At 39.8% G+C, this 24,178-nt stretch overlaps 1 protein-coding gene across 1 annotated transcript in view; it reads left to right on the top strand.

Moving 5' to 3' along the window:
- DNAH8 (dynein axonemal heavy chain 8) overlaps positions 1–6,466 on the top strand; it is a 204,000-nt gene extending 197,534 nt beyond the window's left edge. The window contains 4 exon segments of the mRNA XM_042456521.1: positions 2,481–2,633; positions 2,722–2,911; positions 4,715–4,836; positions 5,977–6,466. Coding sequence (XP_042312455.1) covers positions 2,481–2,633; positions 2,722–2,911; positions 4,715–4,836; positions 5,977–6,264 — 753 coding nt within the window. The 3' untranslated portion in view covers positions 6,265–6,466.
- Positions 6,467–24,178: the final 17,712 nt, after the last annotated feature.

Here is a 24,178-nt window from a genome sequence, read left to right as displayed (position 1 = left end):
TTGAATCCATATATCACATCAAAGGTCATGTGAATCCCCAAATGATAATAACTTCAAACAACTCTGACTATTAGTGAATAATTCTCTCTTTTTATAGTCAAGATGCTGCAAACATTGGCACATCTGTGCTGCCATTTAAAAACCAAATGCATTCTTCAAGGGCAATGAAAAAAGCAAATTAAAAGATGCATCTAGAAATAAAATGGAAGAATACTACTGATATTAAAGTTGTAATTTCTCCTTTCTAAAAAATTCCATAAAGAATTTATTAAGTGAAGCACATACAATACTGCTCTATTTCACATAACCTGCAGTATTTATTTCTCAAAATTTAATAGGTATAGTCATTGTCCACAGTGAATTGCTTACAAATCTTAAGTAAACCATAAGAATACAATAATTGCATTCTCTTCCACTAACTAGATAGCCATTCGTTCTATATATCTGTGATTAGATTATCATAAAGTCTACTGATTTAGGGTACAATCTATTGAGAGAGACAGTTATCAAGTCTCAAATGAAATAAATGGAAGTAATACAGAAGTACTTTACAAGTCTCCCCCCCCACACACACACACACCTCTTAGGAGCACTAGAGCATTTTAAAATCAGATACATTTGATTCTGCAATAGTGGTAAAAAGAGAAGCTTCTCAAATTAGTTTTTAATTAATTTCACAATAACTTATAGATTTTATTCTCATGACTTCCCACCATAGGCATACAAACATGTTCTTATTTACTGTCTTGGGAGTTTAGTGCACAGCAAAATAAAACTACTTACTGCTCCCGAATTCAAGCCAAATTTGGGCTGCCCCCTTGTTTTATTGCATGGCTTTTGCCCCCAAAACCACCATCCAGGTACAGCCTGGCTCCAATACTGTTCCCTGAACTTGCTTTAGTTCAAAGTTGGAAACCTTTGTTTGACACAATTTTTGTATAGATTTTATTGCTTTTGTCATGTAGTGTTTTAGAAGTCTTATTTCCTCAACTAATTTCCCTGCTTTGGTAACTGGCTTAGAACTATAAGGAGGATATATGATTTAAAATGAGGTTCCAAAGTTTAGCTAGCAGGCAGAGCAGTGTTAGGCTTAGATTGGTGCTGAGGCTCCCTTCTGATATTACAATTGGCACTGACATAGATACTGTACATTAACAATTTGTGCCATGTATCTGTATTTAGTGCTTCCAGTGTAGCAACTGAGTGGGAACAGAATCATACAACCATAAACTGAATGTGCATCTGAGCCAAATGCATCTCTTTGTAGTGAAGATGCAAGGCAGGAGCAACAGTTCCATCCTGGGGCACATGTTCTATGTATAGAAGGTCCCAGGTTCAACTCCTAATATTCCTAGTGAAAAACATTGTGAGTAGCAGGAGTAATAGACTTTTGTTTGGGACTTCGCAGAGCCTTGGAAAGTCATTGTAAAAATATTGTGCTAGAATGAACCAATGGCTTGCTTTACTACAAAGTACCTGCATATGCATAGATTTTTTGTGAGGACATTAATCTTAAACCAGTATGCAAGCAACACATATACACCTGCTCCTCAGAGGTTGTTTTTGTTTGTTTGTTTATTATATTCATAACTCACTTTTCCATAAAATGGGTCCAAGGTAGCAAACTGCAATAAAAATAATGTAGCAAACAATATAAAATTGTCTAAAAATCACACATGAGTATATCAAATTAATAACCAGTAAAAATGTTATTATGAAATAAAAACACATTAGAACATAAGCAGCAGAGAAAATAAATAAGCAAATCCCTTCTGAACAAGTCTGGCCAAGAAAAACCTATAATAGGTTTGCTTTAGGGTAGCCATAATTTGGGGATGACTTGAAGGCATACAACAAGAACAAGTAAAACAAATACCTGTATTTATAAAATGCCCATCAGTGGAAGGCATCCATGAGGGTGCTAGACAAGCATACTTTGACAAGGAGTTCTGGTCTGTACATAGATACTGTGCATAGCTCTTGCTCCAGGTCTTCCAAAATGCCTACAAAATGGAGGGCTGGAAGAAGCACACCTCTGGATGATGTTAGTGCTCTCCCAGGATTCTGTGAGAGAAAGCAGTCTCTCTCAAGTACTCGAGTCTTATGCCATTCAGGGCATTACACCAGCACTTTAATTTTGTCCAGGAACAGACCAGCAGCCAGTGTATTTGTCACAAATTTCAGCTAGTACTGGAGGGTGAGCAGTTGCACGTAGTTCCCAACCAATTATTAGTGGAGGAACCACCAGTGCCACTAAGCACCACTTGCCTTTTGACCATGATGTCAATAGCATCTTGTTTTTGCTCTCGACAGGGAGTGAAATGACTTTATAAGAATAAATGTCTTGGTACCGCTAAGACTGGTTGAATCCTTCCACCGCTCAAATTGTAAATGGGAAGTTGCAATTTTTCTTAGTACAAGACAGTGCTTGATTGATTGACTGGCTTGCTCCTGTTGATTCCTTTGCACTTCATTTTTAGGTGAAAGCTCGCTTGATTAAAATGGGCCATCTTAATTCTATGAACATCTTTCTTCGCCAAGAAATTGACAGAATGCAAAGGGTTATCAAAATAGTCCGAAGCAGTCTCAATGACCTCAAGCTAGCCATAGAAGGAACTATTATTATGAGTGAGGTAACCAAGAGCATTATATTATGTCACTATTCACTTTCAAACTAATATGTTGCAACTCAACTCCAGAATTTGTTTTTGATTTGTTCAGAATTTAAGAGACGCACTTGATAACATGTATGACGCTCGGATTCCTCAAATTTGGAAACGTGTGTCTTGGGATTCGTCCACACTGGGATTCTGGTTTACCGAACTTCTAGAGAGAAATAGCCAGTTTCGCATCTGGATATTTGAAGGCAGGCCAAACGTATTTTGGATGACTGGATTCTTTAATCCTCAAGGTATGTATTGGAAAGTTCAGTCTAACTGTAAATTGTTCTATAACTACAGTCTGCATTACTTTGTTATACTTACTTTTTTAATAGAGAGCTTGGACAAGGATTGTATAAATAGAATGGCTATTTTTTAAACTCCATGACAGAAAAAAAAATCATTTTTGATATATGTCTTGTTCAGTTTCTGAGGAGAAAAAAATGCATCAATCAATCTTACCTGATGGTAAAAGCTGTTTGAAAAAAAAGAAGTTAGCTGGCCACTCTAAGAGGCAGTGGAATTCTGTATTAGATTTGACTAGATACACTTTGAGCTGCCTTCCAAGTCTTTGATTCAATAAATGTAGCTCTGACCATCCTGATTATTCTGATGGCCCTTATTAACCAGTCTGGTTGTCAGTCTGACTATCCATCTTATCCGGATGTAGTTTTTTTTTTTCTAAATTGCAAATGTTTCCATGACATGACTTCCACTGGACAAGTGTTGTTGCTGCTGCTGTTGGTTTTTTCCTCAAAAATCAAACAGAATATAATGTACAGTATATTATGGCAAATAATGAGAATTGTTTTTCAGATCTGAGTGGCCCCTGCAGATGTTGTTGGACTATTACTCTTAGCATTCCTCATCATCAGTTCTGCTTGATAGGATCACTGGAAGTTTCAGTCCAACAACATCTGGATAGCTGCAATTTGCCCATCTTCAAACTGGATGGAAGTCAACATTAATGCATTCATGTCACACATCACCTGTTGGTATTTGGTGTGCCCTGAAATAGCAGATAGTCTTTTACATGGGCTTACACATGCTGATTCGTTGTTTCTAGTGAACAGAAATTCTGTGGCATTTCATAAGACAATAAAAACAATTTTGGGGGTGGACTGAATATGAAACCATGTATTTTCCATGCATTCTGGGCATCTTTACTCTCCTCCAAAAGAATTTTAGACATTTATGGTAAGCAAAGGGGAGTGCTAAAATCTATCAGGGAATAAAGCCTAAGAGAAAGGAAAGGCAAATGTAATAACTCATTTGTCATCTTCAGTGTTTTAATTAATACTTTTCCTGTACTGAGTTAGACTGGAAGGGCTTTGAGCTCTATGGCCCCAGACAGGCCAAAATAAAGCTGCTTTCGGTCACTTTGGAGGTACACTGTTTAAATGAGGCATGCATCCCAAGAGTCCAGAAGCTGCGCCAAAGCTTCACTCCCGTCCTTAGGACTGGATTGTGACTTTGGTGCAGCTTCCGGACTCTTAAGACAGATGCATCATTTAAACAACATACCTCCAAAGTGACCCGAAGCAGCTTTCTTTTGGCATGTCTTTATGAGGCCTAAGTTTCTGATTCATTTGAGGTAGCATTTCCTTTTATTGTGATGAATTGATATTGTCTTACTCTTAAAAGCTTTTTTGCTTCTGGTATAATTTCAACTGAAAAGAAGAAGTTTGTAATCTACAAATTTAAGCTGTGTGTAGCATTATAGGTCTCTAAATATCAAACACAATCCAGAGTATTTCTATGACAGTCTAATACACAGATCCTACTGTAATGAGGCTTTCACTGATTTAAGCTCACGGCAACTTGCAGTTTTTCAGATCCTTAACTGCTAGGTGCTGCTATTATTAACTATTCAACAGCCATTTATGAAGTTTATAGTTCTATGTTTCTTATTTTTTTATTTCTTCTTATTGATTTATCTTTTGCTAGTAACTTTTTGTTAAGAATTTTAACATACTTTTTATATAATGACTGTTGTTTGAAGACAGATAACAGGAACAATATCAGACTTGCTTTTTTTTCTGTTTTTTTTACAGGATTTTTAACAGCTATGAGGCAAGAAGTGACTCGAGCACACAAAGGATGGGCACTGGATACAGTTACTCTACATAATGAAGTCTTGAAACAAGTTAAAGAAGAAATCACAGCAGCCCCTCCTGTACGTATGGCAAACTCAGAGCCTGGAATTGAGTAGTTACAAATAACATGTTACTTAAATTTAATTCTTTTCTGCAGTAACAAACATAGGTTATGTTTCAGTTGTAAATTGCGAAGGGCTTATTTTAATCCCTTTGTGGTATAACAGTAACTTTTTAGTTACATTTATAGTTACAGGTTGTGTGACCTCATTAAACCCTGGCTCATGTTGTGCCTCTGCCTCTTGCTCTGTTGTGGGTGTTGAGTTGGTAATGCTTATAGCATTCAGATGTTTCTTTTTAAAAGTAACAATTGTAGTTACTTTTGAGGAATAGGGAAAAAATGGAGATACTGTACTTATCAAAATTGCAACTGTAACAGTAACTAATTACAGGGGAAGCTTGGAACTATTTCTGTAACTAGTCAACTGAAGTATATTTGCTACACTCTTTTGGCATTCATTCTAGTGCTACTTGTAGATTCTGGATACTTTTAAAATATTAATTAAATAAATACTGTAATAAAGAGCAAATTTTAATTTGCTTTTAGTTTTTTTTTAATGGTGGAAGAAATTACATAATATTCTCATTCACACACACACACATACTCCATGTGCTTCTCCCTGACACACCAAAGGAAGGATGGCAGAAGAGGTTCATGTTGTTGCAATGAGGAGGAACTGAAGGGTGGTCCACCCACAATTCAGAATATCCTCTCAGATGTTCTTTGAAAAACCGGAGGATTGCATCTTAAAATTGTACCAATGCATTCTCTTTCTACATCCCATGCTTGTGGTGTTGGAATGGTTGGAAACCATGCAACCAGATTCATGAACTCAAGAAGTCTTTGGTTTGATCCATCATGGTTCCTCCTATGGTCTTATTCTATCCTTTCTCGCCTTCTCTCTATCTGTCTCTCTCACTGTTTCTCAAGATACAATCCTTTAGAAAATTGATTATTATTACTCTTTGTGATGAACTAGATATGTGAATATTTTTCATTCCCATTTGGTGCTGTTCCAGAAATTTTATAGACTAAATTTCTTTATTGTTTCAAACTTTGCTGATTATACTGTAACTTCTGTTGAATGGGCTAAGCCACTGCTGTAATTTCAAAACAGACACTTTTCTATGCATAATAAACATCCATTCTTTTCACACAGGAAGGAGTATATATTTATGGATTGTACTTGGATGGAGCTGGATGGGATAGACGTAATAATAAACTCACTGAATCGACAGCAAAGATTCTTTTCACAATGCTCCCTGTTGTGCATATATTTGCAATTAATACAACTGGCCCAAGAGATCCTAAACTCTATGTTTGTCCTATTTACAAGAAGCCAAGGAGAACCGATTTGACCTACATTACAGTAATCTACCTGAGGACAACTGTATCACCAGATCACTGGATTCTGAGAGGTGTGGCCCTCCTATGTGATATCAAGTAAACTGTGATCTTTGTACTATGACTAAACCTCCCACTAAAATATGAGATACGTTGTTTAAAAGGATACACAAATTTATTCCCCACCCCATTATGTTTAACTGTTCTCTTCCTACTTGTCCAGCAATTTTCCCTGGCTTTATAATTTCTAGCAGTTCTGCTTCATACAATTCTGTTTTGGTGATCTGACTACTGTGAACTGTATTAAATCTTATGTGCTAAAATACAGTCCTTTCCAGTTGTTTTATTTTATTTTTAACAGATGTGCTTAGTCCAACAGACTAACTAATTACTACAATATTTAGATATAATGTCTTAGGCCCAGAACAGACAGGCCAAATAAAGTGGCCTTTGGCCACTTTGAAGGCATGGCCAAAGTGGTCCGAAGCCATGCCTATGCTGCACGCTGGTCATTTGGACTGGAGCAAAAAGTAGCTGGGATAATCTGGCTCCTGTCAATGCAAGGTGGGTCCTCTGGCTGCAGCCTGCTTTGGGAGTGGGCTGAGCAGTTAGTGCAGTCTTGATCTGCTTCTGGCCAGAGCGGACTCGGATGCTCCTTCCTGGTTTGTGAATCAAATTATCTGTCAGAAATAAAGGATGTAAATTAACAAAACTGTAATTTGCAAATACTTTTTTAATTTTTGAAAAGGATACTTGAACCCATGACCCACATCCAGAATTGTACATGCCCTTATGCAAGTTTAATTGGACTGAAGACATTACAATTCACCCACCTGAAGTGTAAACAAAACAAAACTCTGACTTAAGCAATGTGTAAATTAAAGCCAGCATATAAAGGATAATAGTTGCTACTGGAACATATTTGGAGAATTCTTTCTAATTTTTAGACTGAGAAGAAAACAAATTCAGAAACTAAGGACTTGGAAAAATAAAAAGTTCTTCACGGCCTCTGTGACTAACACAACCAGCCTTTCCTGCACCTGTGCGGTGCCTTTTTCAGAGCATTCTACAACATTCAAAAAAAGTTTTAGGGTCATTTTGGAGCACAAAATTGTTTGATTTTGGGGTGGGGGGGGGGGACAAGAGCCTGAATGCACCCTGTGGTCCACACTTTGTCCATCCTTCAGTTAGACCTTCAAGTGTCATATTTATTCATTCCCAGATAAGTGACAGGATCTCTCTTTCACCTAATTAAAAAATAATTTCATTGCATGGATTACCACACTTTGTCTACAGCAGTTGTGTGAACTAATATTAATATAACAATCTTCATTAAATGGCTGTGTCAGATAATTTATTTTAAGTGACTTGGGACCATATGTCATGATGACCATGATGTAGAGGAAATCATTTGCTACCTTAAACATGATATAGTTTTAAATGTCTTTAAATCTTGTTCATGTTCAGTCTTTTTTGTTCCTTACAGAACCATTTGATATAGCAAGGTGTTTTTACAACACTTGTCGCAACACATCTTTATATAAATTAATCTGGAGACACAGCATAGGCAGTTGACAGCAGTGCTAAATCAAACGTATTGACATGGAATTTATGCATTCACAATTGGTGGTCTGTGAAAATATTTTGGGTTAAGAGAAGGAGTGTGGAATTGGGCTTAGATCAAGCATATATTCTGAGGCAAGTTCTCCTCCCCTATAACTGTTTAAACTATGAAATATATATTCTAATTCCAATGCCATCAGCACTTTTTTGCATTTTAAAACATTCTGTTGAAAAAAGGAGTCTGGACTCAGAATGGTACATATCCTTTAAGGATAATTCTGTTCAGCCCCTTCCCAAATATCCTTTAACCTGTGAAAATAGATTCCTCATAGCTAAAAAAGAGCCTTTGGAAGATTTAGAAGGTATGTGACATGCCACCATTAGCTACGAAATAGCATAGTTCAGCATCCCACCTACATTATAGGAATTTGGCATAATCCATGGTGATTTGTGCCATTCTCATTTCATTTGATAGCTCATCCTTTGTGCTACTCTCTGAGACTGAAAACACAATCCACAACATATGGGTTTACTCCTCATGCCAACCAGGCTGGGCAGGTTCTTAAGCTGCAAGGAGACTCTGGGGATGAACAGCTCCTTTCAGTCTTGGGTTAGGAGGGAAGTGAATAGGGGAATACCAATATCAGATTGCCTGAGTTGGCTCTGAGACCATTCAAGATGTCATGGCCCAACATCACTTGAACTTTGAAAGGCACTAAAATATGGGAAGATCAGCTGCAAGCCTAAGAGGATCAGAAATTATTTTGCTCAAGGACAAAAAGAAGTATACCCAGAAAGGAAAAGGGATTTGTGCCTAAATTTTTCTAGTTGTATGTGCTCCCCCCATCACAAAGATATTTTATTTCTAAAAGTAGAAATAAACATCACAAGCAATATTCTGCCATGGCCAAAGCAAGGATCACTCCCTCTCACTTGAGCTTCCGAGCTGTTTTAGTCCACACATAAAATGGAAGACCAGCCACTCACTTCTGCATGATGCCATAGACTGAGATACAGACATCCTAGTACACACATGTCTTTTGTTTTCAAACTAAGGATTTGTGGGTTTAGAAGACGATTGACTAAGTGTCATTGCACCCAAGCATATATTCATTCCTGAACAAAGAAACAAGAAAGACTGTGATGATTTGTATACAGTGTGACAATTGTAACTGAAGAACCATGCTTTTCCTAGATTCCCCTTTTAACAGGAAGAAACTGTTATAGCCAAACTGTACTATATATGCCTATGCAACATCAGGTTATAATAAGCAATCAGAGAAAATGGCATCAGCCTGAACCAGTGTTTATGCCAAGGAAATACTCCAAGTCTTAAGCCTTTAATTGGACTGGGAAACCTCTATGACAATTGTCATTGTGACTGGAAATAGGAAATGCCTCTAACACACTCTCAGGAAGTAATTATTAAAAGAGAAGGGAACGTCACCAAACTACAAATTCCAGGATTCCACCGGGGAGGGGGAGATATGGCAGTTAAAGTGGTATCTGACCGCTTTAATTCTGCCATGTACATAATAGCCATAAATGCAGTATGTCATCTATTACTTGTGGTAAGAGAAGAAAGATGGACTGATTTGTACTTTTAGAATATTCGTTTATTACAGTTGTTTTATTTTTGCCTTTTTTATTAATGGAAAACTTCCTTTGTGAAACTCTATTCGTTTACAGGTCTGTGCCTGTGTTTCTATATCCAGATTAAAAGAGGTCTTCTAAACCCTGACTAGGAACACCCCAACTGTAACACCTGCTCCAGGTCCTATTTGTCTCTATCAACAGTGAATTGTCACTTTTAACCAGGCAGCCATTACCTGACTATGAAGGGGAAATGATACTGCTTCATTTCTTTTTCTAGGTACAGATTTCAGTCCTCTCCAAATGATTAGTTTGAACAGCTTGAAGTAATGTGCTCCATGTCTCATAAGTCTTGGCTCTCAAGCAAGGTGTTATAGCATTTAGTGATCTCAGGGGGGCCCTGTTTCTGTTTCCAATTGTCGCTGTAACAAATGAACTGAAAACACATCTATGATCTATCTGCTACAGCTACTGTTTAAAAACTCTCTAAGAAGATGTTTTTAAATACAGTTATCAACAGGAAATCAGCTAACCCTAGAGGAATGCCCAGGATCAATCATTTATCAGAACACTTGGAAAAGTTTTTCCACCGCAGACAAAGACAGAAAAGGTAGCCAAATAATCAATTTAGAGCTCCTTTAGAGATGGAGAAGAAATTTCCCCATAGTACAAAGTCATCTTGAATGATATCCTTGGAGGCTTTCATAGGTTTTGGAGGTCAAGATGCAGGACAATGTCTTGCAGTACTTTCTTCTTTATGAATTGAAGGTAAATTTGCACTACTTTTTTACGTGATAGGTCAAACAGGATGCACAAACTTACACTGTAGGAAGTCCCCACTCCACCCCATATCTGGCCCAATGGTGCACTGTGATTCTTCCAGAAACAGTAACAAGTGCTGAACTGAGGACTAATACACATATTGTGTTTAGCACATTTCATTCCAATTGGCAAGGGGATCAGACAAGGCTACATTCTATCACCCTATTTGTTCAGCTTGTATGAAGAAAGTATCATACAATTATCAGGTTTAGACTCAGAGGGAGGAGGAATGAAGTCAGAAGGAAGGAACATCAACAATCTAAGATATGCAGATGACACCATACTACTTGAGGAAAAATCACAGACTTGGAACAATTACTAAAGAAGGTCAAAGATGAAAGCGCAAAGGCAGGCTTAATGTTGAACATAAAGAAAACAACAATGACTGCAGAAGAAATGCATAAGTTCAACCTTGACAATATGGAAACTGAAATAAAGATTTCCCATACCTTGGATCAAATGTTAATCAGAATGGAAACTGTAGTCAGGTACGCAAAAGAAGACTGGGAATGAGAAGGACACCCATGATAGAACTAGACAATATCCTAAAGAGTAGCGATATACAAGTGAACATTAAAATAGAGATATACAAATTTCAATCCATTGTATTTCTCCTCCTCCTCCTCCCTCCAAACTTTTTATGTGTAAAATTTACACATGCATTTAAATACTGTACTGAATTTGCTTAAATAAAACTTCTAATTTGAACAATTTTATTTCTTATAAAATATTAAAATATGAATAAATATGTATGTGTGAATGAAAATAGTCATACTAAATAAACAAAATATTTTTATTCATATACTCTGTTGACAGGGGGGAGGGGGAGAGAACTGACATCCACATTTTGATGTAAAGGGGAGTCCTAAGGGTAAAAAGTTTGAGTACCACTGTATTAAGCCACAGGAGACAAGTAAAGAGGTTGCTGTTTAAGGGTAATCAAATACTCTGACAACATCTATCAGTCCCCCAAAATGAAAGAAATGTTCTGCTGGATGTCACTGAGAGAGCACAAAGGCTGAGGACAGAAATGTGGGGGAGGCTGCATCCATTTCTACCAAGGAGTAGGCTTCATCATGAGTTCTTAGTCATGTTTGATCTGACTCAAGATGAGTTTTTCTCACCTTTTTTCAGATGATCTTCCATTGTTCCTCAGCACTCATATATTTGATTTCTACAAGTCCCACTTCACACATTTCTGCCAAAGCAGCATCCAAAAAAAGGGGCAAAAGTTATTTCTTCTCCATCTTCCTGCTTCTGGATAAAAAAATGAATTGGTTGTGTGAGACACTGGTCACAGCTGGATGTCTGTCTAGACTACTGTGGCTACAATGTCCTCCCTCACTCCCCGCCTTGGCTTCAGTTTACTGGTACCACACCAGCTTTGTTGCCAATATCCTTGTTTTTATTAAGCCAGAGTGCCTAATATGCAACATGTGTTCAACTGGAAAGCAAAGACAATAAGTCATCTGCCTCTAATTTATTAGCTTCATTTGTTAACTGCCATGAAGCTGCAGTCTTCACACTTGGACATGATAGGAAAATTGGGATCTTCACAATGAAGTCAGTGTGGATAGGAAGAAGAGAGGTGCTAGGAAGGAGAGTGCTTGTTGGTTTCACAACCTCAGGACTTTATAATATGCATGCTCCTGCCTGGAAAGATGGAAAAAAAATTGATATAAAAACCAAATAACCAGATCTATTTTCAATATAATGCTGAAAATGGACCTGGTTATTAAAAGTAATCAGAATGAAAAATAGCATTCTTTTCTGAGCATAGTTACCTAGGACTTGAAGAATGTGCAGTTTAATTGCTTTGTTTCACAAATACTGCTGTGTTAGGTGTTTCTCAGCAAAAGCAAGTAACATCTCCTTGTCATTTCAGAGCCACAACAATGCCACCTTTTTCTATTAATCACTGGTATCAAGAAATAACCCAATGCTACTATCCCTAAAGAACCAACATACTGAATATTTCTTAAACTAAATTAGGATTGGAATTTGACTCCCCCTCCCCCCCAAATTTCTATAAACAACATCCAGCCCAACACTCACTGATTTGAGTAGTAGATAATTAAGCATATGCTCAGTTCAATGAGACTGTACAAAACATAATTTAGCCTGGATTATGCTCAGTATGTTTTGGGGGCAGTTTTTAATTTAATGTTTTAAACATAAGGCAATGTGTTTAAGAATGATCATACCATATCTTGGCAATTAAATTATTGTTCTTCTTACATTGCCTCTGAGTACAAGTCAAATTCAGTTTACGAGGACCAAGACATTGACCCGCTGAAAAATATAAGACCTACACAAATATACTCCCACCACAGATGAGATACTTTTAATCAATGCCTCCTGCTATTCCTTAATTGCTGGTCATTCCCCTTGCACCTACAAGAAAAATGCCCTGTATTATATCTGAGCCATTAAGAAAAACTGAGTTGAGATTGCTTTCTGCTATTTGATAATGGCTATTTGATGGCTATAATTAAAATGTAACTTTTCTACTTAATCTTTCTTGATGTGCTTCTGATTAGCTAAAAATATGTTGCCTCAGGGAATAGCTAAACTTTCAATTACTTTAGATTCCAAAGAATACCAGAGTCTGTTCTTTTGGTAAAACTAAGTCAATCTCTACGTGGCAGGTGGTTCAGCAGAGGTTTGACGTAAACTGCTCTGAACCTCTTAAATGATGTGTGGGATATGTATCATCAGCATCAGCATCAATAATGGCAACACCAAGCTTGTATGAGATAAAACTTTTTGAGATACAAAGTCTTGTACAAAAAAAAGAACAGGAAAAAGGAAAAGAAAATGAGCAATGCACATCACTGTCAAATATAAAGAGAGCAGCTAACATACTGATTCCTCTAATCCAAAGCCCACTGTCCCATTCAGCTGAAGCATAAAAGATTAAATTTGTTATAGGGCTTCTCATCACAAAGCAGCAAGATCTCCCCCTCTCCCATGACTGAAAACGTGGCTGGTGTGATGCAGCATTACTTCCAGTCATCCAAACTTGTGTCTGCAATGGTTACTGTCTGGATCTCTGGAGGATCCTCAGGCTGTTAGAGCTCTTCAGGAATATGCATTCCCACATGCTAAACTCCCTTCTTCATTGAGGAACTATCTACATATTGAGGAACAAACTAGAAGTGGCATTGACTTGTAGATGAGATTTAACTGGTGCCTGGAATAGCTCTGATTAGCAGTTAACAAAATGTGGAGAAGCTTTCAACAGGTATGGTCATTCAGCACGTCAGACCCACACTAGTGGCAGTAGTGATGGGGGAATGAGCAATAGTTAAGTGGTAGAATTCAAAGGTTACTTGAAGGTACCCAATGACCACCATCACTTGTACATTCAAGAAGGCTTTTACAGCCACAATGGTGTAATAGTGTGAATGTTGGACCAGAACTCAGAAAAACCAGCTGTACAAATCCACTTGCTGTAAAACCACCTGGGTGACCTTGGGTGGCTCACACTTTTTTAGCCTAGGATGAAGGCAATGGCAAACTACTTCTGAATAAATCATACCAATAAAGCTCAGTGACAGTGTGACCATGGTGACCATGGTCAAGTCATATTCTCTCAGCCTCAAAGGATGGCAATGGCAAACCCTCTCTGAATAAATCTTCCCAAGAAAATCCTATGATAGGTTCACTTTAGAGTCACCATAAGTCAAAAATGACTTGGAGGCATACAACAGCCAGTGTTAGAAGTGAGGTAATGTGGACAAGTAGTCTATTCATTTAGTATTGTCTTGTCTGATTATCAGAAGCCCTGTGACCCCCACCCGATCTGATGAATGCAATATACTTAAGGCAGGAGAGAGACTACAAACCCCTTTGAATCTAACTGTTGTATAATATAACACATCTTCCACTCCCATAGTACTGGGTATGGTAACTCTGTCTGAGCCACTTTTTAACTACAGTCAAGAATCAGAAGATAGACTTTGAAGGGCAGCTATGAAGACACTAGACAAGATCCGGAAGTGTAAAGATGACTGAAGTAAGGATGGCCCATGTCATTGTACTTACAATTTCTATGTATGGCTGTGAAAGATGGAGTGAAAAAAAGCTGATGGGGGGCGGGGAATCAGCTGATTTGTGAAGTGGTGCTGGAGAAAAGTTCTGTGGATACTGTGGGCTGCAAAAAAAGGACAAATAAATGAGTTCTGGAGCAAATTAGGCCTGAACTCTCCCTAGAAATCAAGATGCCTAAACTGAGGCTGTTGTACTTTAGCCATATCATGAGAAGACATGACTCACTTGACAATAATGTAATAATAACAAAAGACAATAATGCTTGGTAAGGTGAAAGTTAGTAGGAAAAGAGGAAGACTCAGTCAGAGAAGCCACAGCCCTGAGTCTGTAAGACCTGAACAGGGCTGTTCAGGACAGGATAACTTGAAGGTCTCTTATTTATAGGATTGCGTAAGTTGATTTGAAGGCAGCTAGCAACAATTGCTGAGAAGAGCCACGAATTTGTACAATGGGAAAAAAAGCTATGTTACAGAGCAATAATGAACAGCAGTTCATCAATCCTACCTGTGTCTGAACAGATTCTCTGTCTGATCACAGAACGACTTGAAAGCAATCTTAGATGCTAAAGAGCTTGAGGGAAAACATCCAATCTCCTAGTTTTAACAAGACAATTTTTCAACAATTGTTAATTAGTGTGGGGGTGAGAATAAATTTCAAACACAAGAAACTCGAATGCTCTGCCCAGAATTATGTTACAAACAATATGTAAAGGACTGGCAGATGTTACAGTAAATCTAATCCCTCACCATTAGCTATGCTGGCTAGGGCTGATAGGAATTGCAGTCTGGAAACATCTGGATACCAAAACGCCACCCACTCCATGGTGCTAAGAGTATTATGTGGGAGAAGTAGTGTAGTGTAACAGTTTGTCTATTAGACTACAACTCTGGAGACCAAGGCCTGGCTTCCAGATCAGCCATGAAACCCACTGTGTGACCTTGGGCACGTCACATACTCTCAGCCTCAGGAGAAGGCAGTGACAAAATTTTCTCTGAACAAATCTTGCCAAGAAAGCCACATGATATGTTCACTTTAAGATCCCCATAGGTCTGAAATGACTTGAAGGCACACAACAAAGAGAGACTTGCCTGTGTGATTTAAGTCCTCCAACTCCATCGTTCTTGTCTTGGACAAAATTTCCACAGTGCACCTGTGTATAACAAACCATCTCTCTTGTGGTGTTGGACACAGTCAGACCTCCAAATCTGGCAATGGAGTCTCCTGAAGAAAAAATATGGCAGAAAGTAAATATTTCCAACCATTTCTGAGAAAGGAGTTATCCTCTTCCATTTTGTCTCAAGTGTTCTTGGTTCAGCTATTAGACTAACCTCTGATTCCACATGTATAAAATTGTGAAGCTAACTATATCAAGGTGGTGTGCATGAATTAAACAGCACATTTTTAAACCAGTAAGGGTGTGTTGCCCGTAAATTGTGCAGGTCTATAAGAAAAAGTTGCCAGGGGTGCGCATATATATATATATATATATATATATATATATATATATATATATCTTCAAGTGAATTCTTAAACAGAATACCACTCACATGCACAACCCACCCTCTTCCATGCTCTAAAGAGTTGTATTACACACTAGGACAGTGTGGTGTAGCAGTTTGAGAGTTCAAATCCTCTGGGTGACCTTGGGCAAGTGGCTCTCTCTGCCTCAGAGGATGGCAATGGCAGAAACTTGCCAAGGTTCACCTTAGGGTAGCCCAAAGTTAAAACAACTTGAAGGCCAAGGTGACCAGGCCTCCTCCTTTCGCAGGACAGGTCCTACATTCTAACCTTCTTCTGTCCAGGAGGAATTTCAAAACATCCTCCATTTATAGCATGACTAAGAAGCACGAATTGACACATATATGAACATTTTGAGCTTTTATTTGGTAATGTCCTTACATTTTTCTTGAATGTCTTGCATTTTGCAGCACCTTGTCCTGTGAGGACATCTGGTCACCCTGCCTTTGGGTTGCCATAAGTTGCAGTATCTTGAAGACAAACAACAAGAAGACAAAAGTGAATCTGCATAACCATAAATGAAATCAGGGAGGGTCAGTCCAGAATTAGGGGGAAATACCAGATCATTGGAAGTGATAACATGCACTTTATCTCAACTGCTGAAAGTAAGTCGTGAATGAGCACATGAAGGGCAGGGTGACCAGATGTCATAAAAGGAGGACAGGGCACCTCAATATGGAGGACAGGACCAAATAAAAGCTCCTATAAATATAATTCAAAGACATAGCCATATTAGTCTGGAAAAATCAGTATGCAAAGGGATCTTGCGGCACCTTTGAGAGTAACAGAATGAGAGGAATTGGTAGCATGAGCTTTTGTAGACTTGAGCCTACTTCCTCAGATGCTTTACGTAGAGTAGAAAGCCCAGGCTGAGACCTATATAAGTCATTTGTGTGTGAGAATGTAAATTCAAATTCAAAACTTTATAAATATAATACCATGCTTCTTAGTCTTGTTCAAAATGGGGGACATTTTGGAATGCCTCCTGGACAGAAGGAGGCTGAAATTCAGGGGAGCTCCTGCCAATAAATCCATGCCCCCTTAGACCCTCTTGGCTCCAAATTCAACAAATTACCTCATTTGTGTCCCAACTAGTATGGTCAAGAGAAACCCCTAGATGGTTGTCCATGCTTGAACAAATGTGCATAGTCCCAGGTCCACCAGTGAAGAGAGAGTCAGCTGCATTGTATAACTTGATGGTTGAAAAATCCTCTGGGAGGGGTGCTTTTGATAAAGCAGGGTAGGAGTTAGATATACAGTCAGTTATTTCAGATGCAGAATGGCATCATATACGATCATGTCCTCCTTATAAGTCTAAGCCATCTGCCCTATGGGAAAACATATTAAAAGTGGTATACAGTAGGTATCTGATCCCTGTCCAGCTAGCATTAATGACAAGCAAGACGTCTCTTTTGTGCTGGAGGGGTTGTGGGGCAAGAGATACATGCCTAGACATGTGGTCGGAGTGCCCAAATATTCAACAACTCTGGACACAGCTTGTTCAATTGATGTCAGACATCACCAAGCAAAAGGTTCAACCCACCCTGAAGTTGCTTCTTTTGTCAATATTTCAATTTGATAATATATTTCTCCATCATAAAGAAATTATATCCTTTTCAGTTGCCATGGCTAGATTAACATTGCCAGAAAGTGGAAAACAGGTCATCTGTCCATGGATTGATGGTGGACAAAGTTCTGGGAAGGATGGTTGATGGAGAAGCTTACAGACGATGTCGGGAGGACCTCTGAGGCAAGGAACTGCAACCAGTTCAAGGAAAAGCAGTTGCTTCCTGTGGAATATATATAAATTCTCATGCTCATGTTAGAGCACCACAGGAGAGTTTGGTCTGGAGTTTTGAAGGAGACCTCCGTTTTTGTAAATCAGTATCTTGGCTTGTGTTTTTAAAGTAGAATGGTGGTGTAATTGTGTTTTACCTTTTGCAAACAATAAAAGTTTTAAAAAATAATGAGAAAAATAAATTTAACTCCATGCTTTTTAGTCTTGCTCAGAAGGGAGGACTTTTTGGAATTCTTCCTGGACAGAAGAAGGCTGCAATCTTGGACCTGTCCTTAAAAAGTAGGAGAAACAAATCTGGTCCCTCTGCCTATGAATCTAAATCCATGCTTCTTAGTCTTCCTTAAAAGGAAGGGCATTTTGGACTCCTTCCTGGACAGAAGAGGGCTGAAATCTTGGACCTGTCCTTGGACCTGAAAAGGAGGAGGACCTAGTCTGGTGGTCCTCTCAATCTAAGTCCATGCTTCTTGCTCAAAAGGGAGGACATTTTGGGATCCCTCCTGAGCAGGAGGAGGCTGAAACCCAAGGGAGATGTTCTGCTTATAAATCTAACTCCATGCCTCTTAGTCCTGCTCAAAACGGGGGACGTTTTAGAATCCCTCCTGGACAGAAAGAGGTTCAAATCCAGGGGAGGTCCTGCATCTAAATCTTGCTCAAAAGAGAGGGCATTTTGGAAGCCCTCCTGGGAGGGTTTGGTGTCATCTGGGGGAGGTCTTGGCAAAGGAGGAGGAGGAGGAGGAGGAAGGGAGAGCCCTTGCTCCCAATGGGGAGCCAAGAGCGTGGGTCCTGAGGCAGGCGATGGATTGGCTGGCCCTCCTCCTGCTTCCTCTCTCAGGGGCTGCAAGGCTTACAAATGATGCCTGCTCTTTCTGCTTCTCCTCCTCCTCCTCCTCTTCTCAGCCCCGGCGCCAAACTTCCCTCCAACTCTGCTGAGAGCGTGCGCCTTGCTTTTGCCCCTCTCTGGGTCTCCGTCTGGATCTGGACCTTCTCCTTCTCCTTTCCTGGGCCATGCCAGCCTCCGCTCCCTGGCAGCTCTGCTGCTCCTTCTTCTCCTTCTCCTCGCTGCCCTTGGCTCTGCTCCTGGGCCCCCCTTGGGGTCTCCCCTTGGAGGCAGGTGAGTGGAGGCTGAGGGGCCAGAGGGCTTGGGGGGCTTGGGGGCTTGGGTTTCCCCCCTTTCCTTCTCCATCCCTTGGAAGGGAGGCTTCTCTCCTCTGGAGCCAGGCTCCTAGCTCCCAGGCTGGGCAGACCTTGGAGCCCTCCTCCTCCTCCTCCTCCTCCATGACCAAAGGAAAGCCAAAAACACTCCATAAAAGAGCCCATGCTTCGTAAACAGAGGACCTTTCCGGACTCCCTCCTGGGCAGCAGCAGCAGCAGGAGGAGGAGGCGGGGATGTCTGTTTCTCCTCCAGGCTCCCAGGCTGGCCAGTCTTTTGCTCCTCTCCTTGGCCAGGACCCGTCCTCCATCCCAGGCTCCAGTCCGGGAGGAATCTCCCGTGGCTAAGGGCCAAAACCACGCTGAGGCCGCTTCGACTGCCCTGGCTCAAGGCTAAGGGAGCTTCTGGTGGCACTAGAGCTCTTCTAGCAGAGAAGGCTCAGTGTCTCCCGACACGACGGTCCCCAGGATTCCCCAGCCCTAAGACAGGACAGCTGAAGCGGTCTCAGACCGGATTATTCTATAGCCTTGAGCCAGAAAAAGTTAAAACGGGGCCAAACCGGGTTATTTCATCAGTGTAGATGCAGCCATGTTAGTCTGTGGGATCAGTACGCAGAGAGCTCTTGGAGCACCTTTGAGATTCACTGAAAGGAAGAATTTGGCAGAGTGTGTGTGTCAGTGAGAGAGAGAGCTAAAATGTGTGTGTTTGTGTGTAAGAGAGAAAGTGTATGAGTAAAGAGAGTGAAAAACTGTGTGTGAAAGAGAAAGAAACTGTGTGTGTGAAAGAGAGATAAAATTGTGTGTGTGAGAGAGAAAATGTGAGTGAGAGTAATAAACTGTGTATTTGTGTGAAAGAGATAAAATCTGTGTGTGTGAGAGAGAAAATGTGTGAGAGACAAAGTGTAAGCATGATAGCGATAAACTGTGTGTGTGTAAAGAGAGACAAACTGTGTGTGAGAGAGACAGAGAAAATAAATGTGAGTGAGTGATAAACTGTGTGTGAGAGAGAGAAAGTGTGAAAGCGAGAGTGATAAACTCTCTCTGTGTGTGAAAGAGAGATAAAGTGTGAGAGAGAAAATGTGTGTGAGAAGTGTGTGAAAGAGATAAATTGTGTGTGTGTATATAAAACAGAAAATGTGTGTGTATGTGTAAAGTATGAGTGAAAGGAAGATAAACTCTCTGTGTGAGATGAACTCTGTGTGAGTGTGAGTGTGAGGGAGTGTGTGTGTGTGTGTGTGAGAGAGAGAGAGAGCTGATCAAAAGAGTGGATTTGCATTTGTTGTCAAGTTGTACATACACTAAAGCACGGTTAGCTTTTAAAGAGGCTTTCTTTGTAACATGGGCACCTCTCACCAGCATGGCAAAATTGTAGTTTCTTTGAATATATTTATTAATTTTCATACTTACATAGAATTGTTTCATTAAAACATTAAAACAAACAAAACAGACAAAAACCAATCTTGGCAAGATAAAGAAATAAAATTGTAGTTTGACAACTTATTGTTGTTCAGAAATGTAGTGCTCTTGCTACTGCAATATCCAAAACTGTAAAATCTGGGAGGTATTGAGAGGGGGTGGTGCGCCAGTAAACGTACCCAGTGGAAGACTGCTTGAAACTGGCTCTGCTGTCTTTGTAACCTGTGTTTCCCAGTTCTATGCCAGCCGGCCTGATGCTCAGGGTTTCCTTAGCCAAAAGCTTCTTGGTCCCACCTGAAGCATTTCTGCAGTGGTTTGACTTAGAGTATTACAGTCTGGCTTCGAGAACTCTGCACATCGCAGCACACTGAACAAACACTTGTATTTCTTGGGTTTTGTTTCTTCTGTATCAGATAGTGTTTGCTTTATAATCTAAAAGATTTGCTCTGGTTAGCTGGTTGTGATTGTGTGGTGGTGTTGGCATCTGTTTGATAAAGAGTGTTAGAGGACAATTCTTTTTTGCACACACTACTTTTGTCAGCAGCATCTGCATTGGGGTATGCCTGTGCATATTGTTTTAAAACATGACCTGCACTTCCAAGTGGAGAGGAACTTTTCAAGCACCCTGTGCCCTCGGCTATGCCTCAGCGCCACACACAATTGTGAGTCAACTCTGATCAGGCTTGAGGTTGGTTTTCAGCATTCTCAAAATGGGTAGGACGATGCAAACATACATCACTCTGTTTCTCCATCATGGCTGACTAGAAGCCTCTTTTTAAAATGTAACATTTCTTGTAAATGTTTAATGGTTCTTGTTGTGTACCTTCATTTTTGACTTAGGGAGACCCTAAGGTGAACCCATCATGGAGGTTTCATGGCAAGATTTGTTCAGAGGAGGTTTGCCTTTGCCTTCCTTTGCATGAGGGTGAGAGCCTGTGGCTTTCCATGGCCAAAAAAGGATTCAAACCCTGTTCTCCAGAGGCATAGTCCAGTACTCAAACCACTACATTACACTGACCCTCATTTTATTGGACTTGGGAACAGACTGGGACTATTTTAATGCCATGCTTTATGTAACTAATACTATGCATATTTACTTACAATTAAGTTGCAGTGATTAGTCCAGGCTAATATGGATATAGGTATAGAAATTCATATGGTTTTAAGAGTTTCATGCAGTTAAGTCTTCAGAGAGTCATTATGGTTTGTCAACATTTAGTTTGAAAGAAATGATTCCAGTCCATGTTCCACATCCCAGGTCCCTTTGAATTTGCACTATTGTAGCATTGATCAATGTAGGACAGGAAACTATGTTTTTGCTTCTTATAAAAGAAAGAAAAGGGCTGCAAATTTCAGACAGATGGGAGCAATAGGGTGGCTTTATTAGTAATAACAATAATCATAATAATATAAATTAATGGCCAGCCTCCCTAGTTCATATGGTATTGGCTAGTCCAGTATTGTTGAATCCTATCTTTATAACTGTGGTAGTAATAGAGATGGTCCTGGGAGACAAGAAGTTTTTAATTGAGGCAGTAAAATAGGAAGGCATTTATTTGGTTAGTTGGCCTGAAGATCATTTTTATGCTCCTGAAATAAAGCATTGGCCTGTTACAGACAGCCAAAATAAAGCTGCTTCGAGTCACAGTGGAGGTATGGTGTTTCAATGATGCATGCATCCTAAGAGTCCAGAAGTCGCACCAAAGCCACACTCCAGCCCTAAGGACTGGAGCATGGCTTTGGTGTGGTTTCCGGACTCTTAGGACGCATGCATCATTGAAACACCATACCTCCACTGTGACTTGAAGCAGCTTTATTTTGGCTGTCTGTAACAGGCCATAAAGATGTTTGTAAAATTGCTGCAGCTTTGATCAAAGCAATAAAAGGGAGTCCATGAAGGCAAGGCTGGATCACTAGCAGTGAAAAGTCTTGAAAATAAACAGGTTTCAAAGAGTGGAAGAATGTAAATGTTAGGAAGGTGTATGGTTTAAAAACAACAACAACAATAGGAACTTTCACCATCAAAGCGTGTAAAAAGAATACCTGTAGTAGAATTAATATGTACCTTTAAAAAAAATGTGTCTTGGAAACAGGTTTAGTCCAGCGCCCTTTTTTTTTTTTAAAGGGGGGTATGTTTATATCTAATGGTAGGAGAAAGAGTGATTAAGAAATAAATCAGTTTGCTGTTCCTCAGAATATCTTTTGATGACCAGGTAAATTCTAGCCATGCCTCTGTCTCTGCAAATATCTGTCATCACTAGGACCAAGCAGAAGAATTACATACAGCTTATGGAGCAGGTTTCCTATATTGAAAATGTAAAGCTCTGAATTTAATGTTCATTGAGATGAGTGAGCAGATTATATAGGATAACATAGAGGTGATGCTATTGTAGTTCTAGAACAGGAAGCAGAGAGGAACACTCTTAACACACTTAGTATGCCCCATGCAGCCTGTGAGCCATCTAATGGATAGTACAATATAGCAAAATGTGAGGGGAAAAGGATGAAGAATAGGCTACAGTAGGTCAGATGACAGAATGAGGGCATTTCAGCAATATGGATTAAGCACAATGAGACTGAAGATGCAGAACAAAAAGCAGAAAGTCAAATCTGTATCCCATTTGGTTAGGAGAGCAGTCTAAGATACCAGCATCTGTGACAAATAAAGTCAGAGAGTTCATGGTGGATGAGGGAAGACAGGCTAAGGCAGACACTGTTGTAGCTGTAGGCAACCCAAGTAGTTCCTTAGCAGAAAGACTAGGTAGATGCTCTCTTTTTAGAACTGTGTAAGTTCTTGAAGCAGTTTTATAACGTAAGACTCAGCATCTTTTCTCTTGACCAAACAAGCACTTATGGTTAGACTTCTGGCTGTTTTACACAGTATCTTCTTTTGGTACCATTTCATGTACCTTTTATTGCTTAAGTTATTATGGAAATTTAAAGGAGGAGGGACTATGCTACTAAACTGCACAAGAAGTGGGATTGATCCCAGCAGGGCTATTGGAGGGATAGTTTTCTTTCTTTATTAAAATATTTATATCACTCCTTGTATTGTGGGATCTCATGGCAGCTTGCAAATACAAATGATTTAAACAGTTTAAAACAGTAAAATTAATTCAAATGGGTGAAAAACATTACACAATCATACACGTTAAAACAGCTTGAAAGATTAAAACAATTAAACCCATGTACAAAGGAGATTGGAATTCAAAGCTTTTATAGAAAGCCATGTTTTGATGAAGGCAAGACACCAATGTCTCCAACAACTGGACTTCTCTGGGGAGGGCATTCCACAAATGGGGTGTCAGTGCAGAGAAGGCCATTTTGCATATCGCCCTCCTACCCAATGTATTGTTTCCACTGCAGGCTGACAGAGGAGGAGGGCTTCTCCAGCACATCTTAGTCATCAGGCTGGCAGTTAAAAAGGTGATCCTTCAAGAGAGCCAGTGTGGTGCGGTGGTGTGAGTGTTGGACTCTGGAAGATCAGGGTTCGAATCCCTTCTCAGCCATGGAAAGCTTACCTGGTGACCTTGGGCAAGCCACACAGTCTTAGAGGAAAGGAAGAATAAACCCCCTCTGAACAAATAGTGATAAGAACACTCCATGATAGGTTCGCCGTAAATCACCTTAGGGTCATCATAAGCCAGAAATGACGTGAAGGTATACAACACCAAGGTGATCTTTCAAGTATTGTTCAAGTATCCTTTAAGTCCCATTCCATTTAAAATTGGTGTCATCACCAGCACCTTGGATTCAGACCAGAAACAGATATTTTACCAGCCTCAATTTCTTAATGCAAAAAGCCAACATATTAGAGACAACTAAAGGGTTCTTCATGTTTGAGTGAAACAGTCAAATATGAACAACGGCTGCCATCCTGTTAGCTATCATTTTTTGATTGTGCAAAGGTCAGACCAAAATGCCCCCCCTCAGCCCACCTTTTTGCAGCTGGACTACCCTGAGCCTGGCCATTTCCTGGTCAGAGGAGTGGTGTGGTGATGGTGTGGTAGCAGTAGATAAACACCCAGATAGTCTCCTACAGGAGGATAGAGAAATGACATAATTTGGAGGACCCACAGAGGTCCCTGTGTGGTTGTGTGTACAG

Source organism: Sceloporus undulatus, chromosome 1, assembly GCF_019175285.1.
Source record: "Sceloporus undulatus isolate JIND9_A2432 ecotype Alabama chromosome 1, SceUnd_v1.1, whole genome shotgun sequence".
NCBI classification, from domain to species: Eukaryota; Metazoa; Chordata; class Lepidosauria; order Squamata; family Phrynosomatidae; genus Sceloporus; species Sceloporus undulatus.
This window is presented reverse-complemented; position numbering and strand designations above follow the sequence as displayed.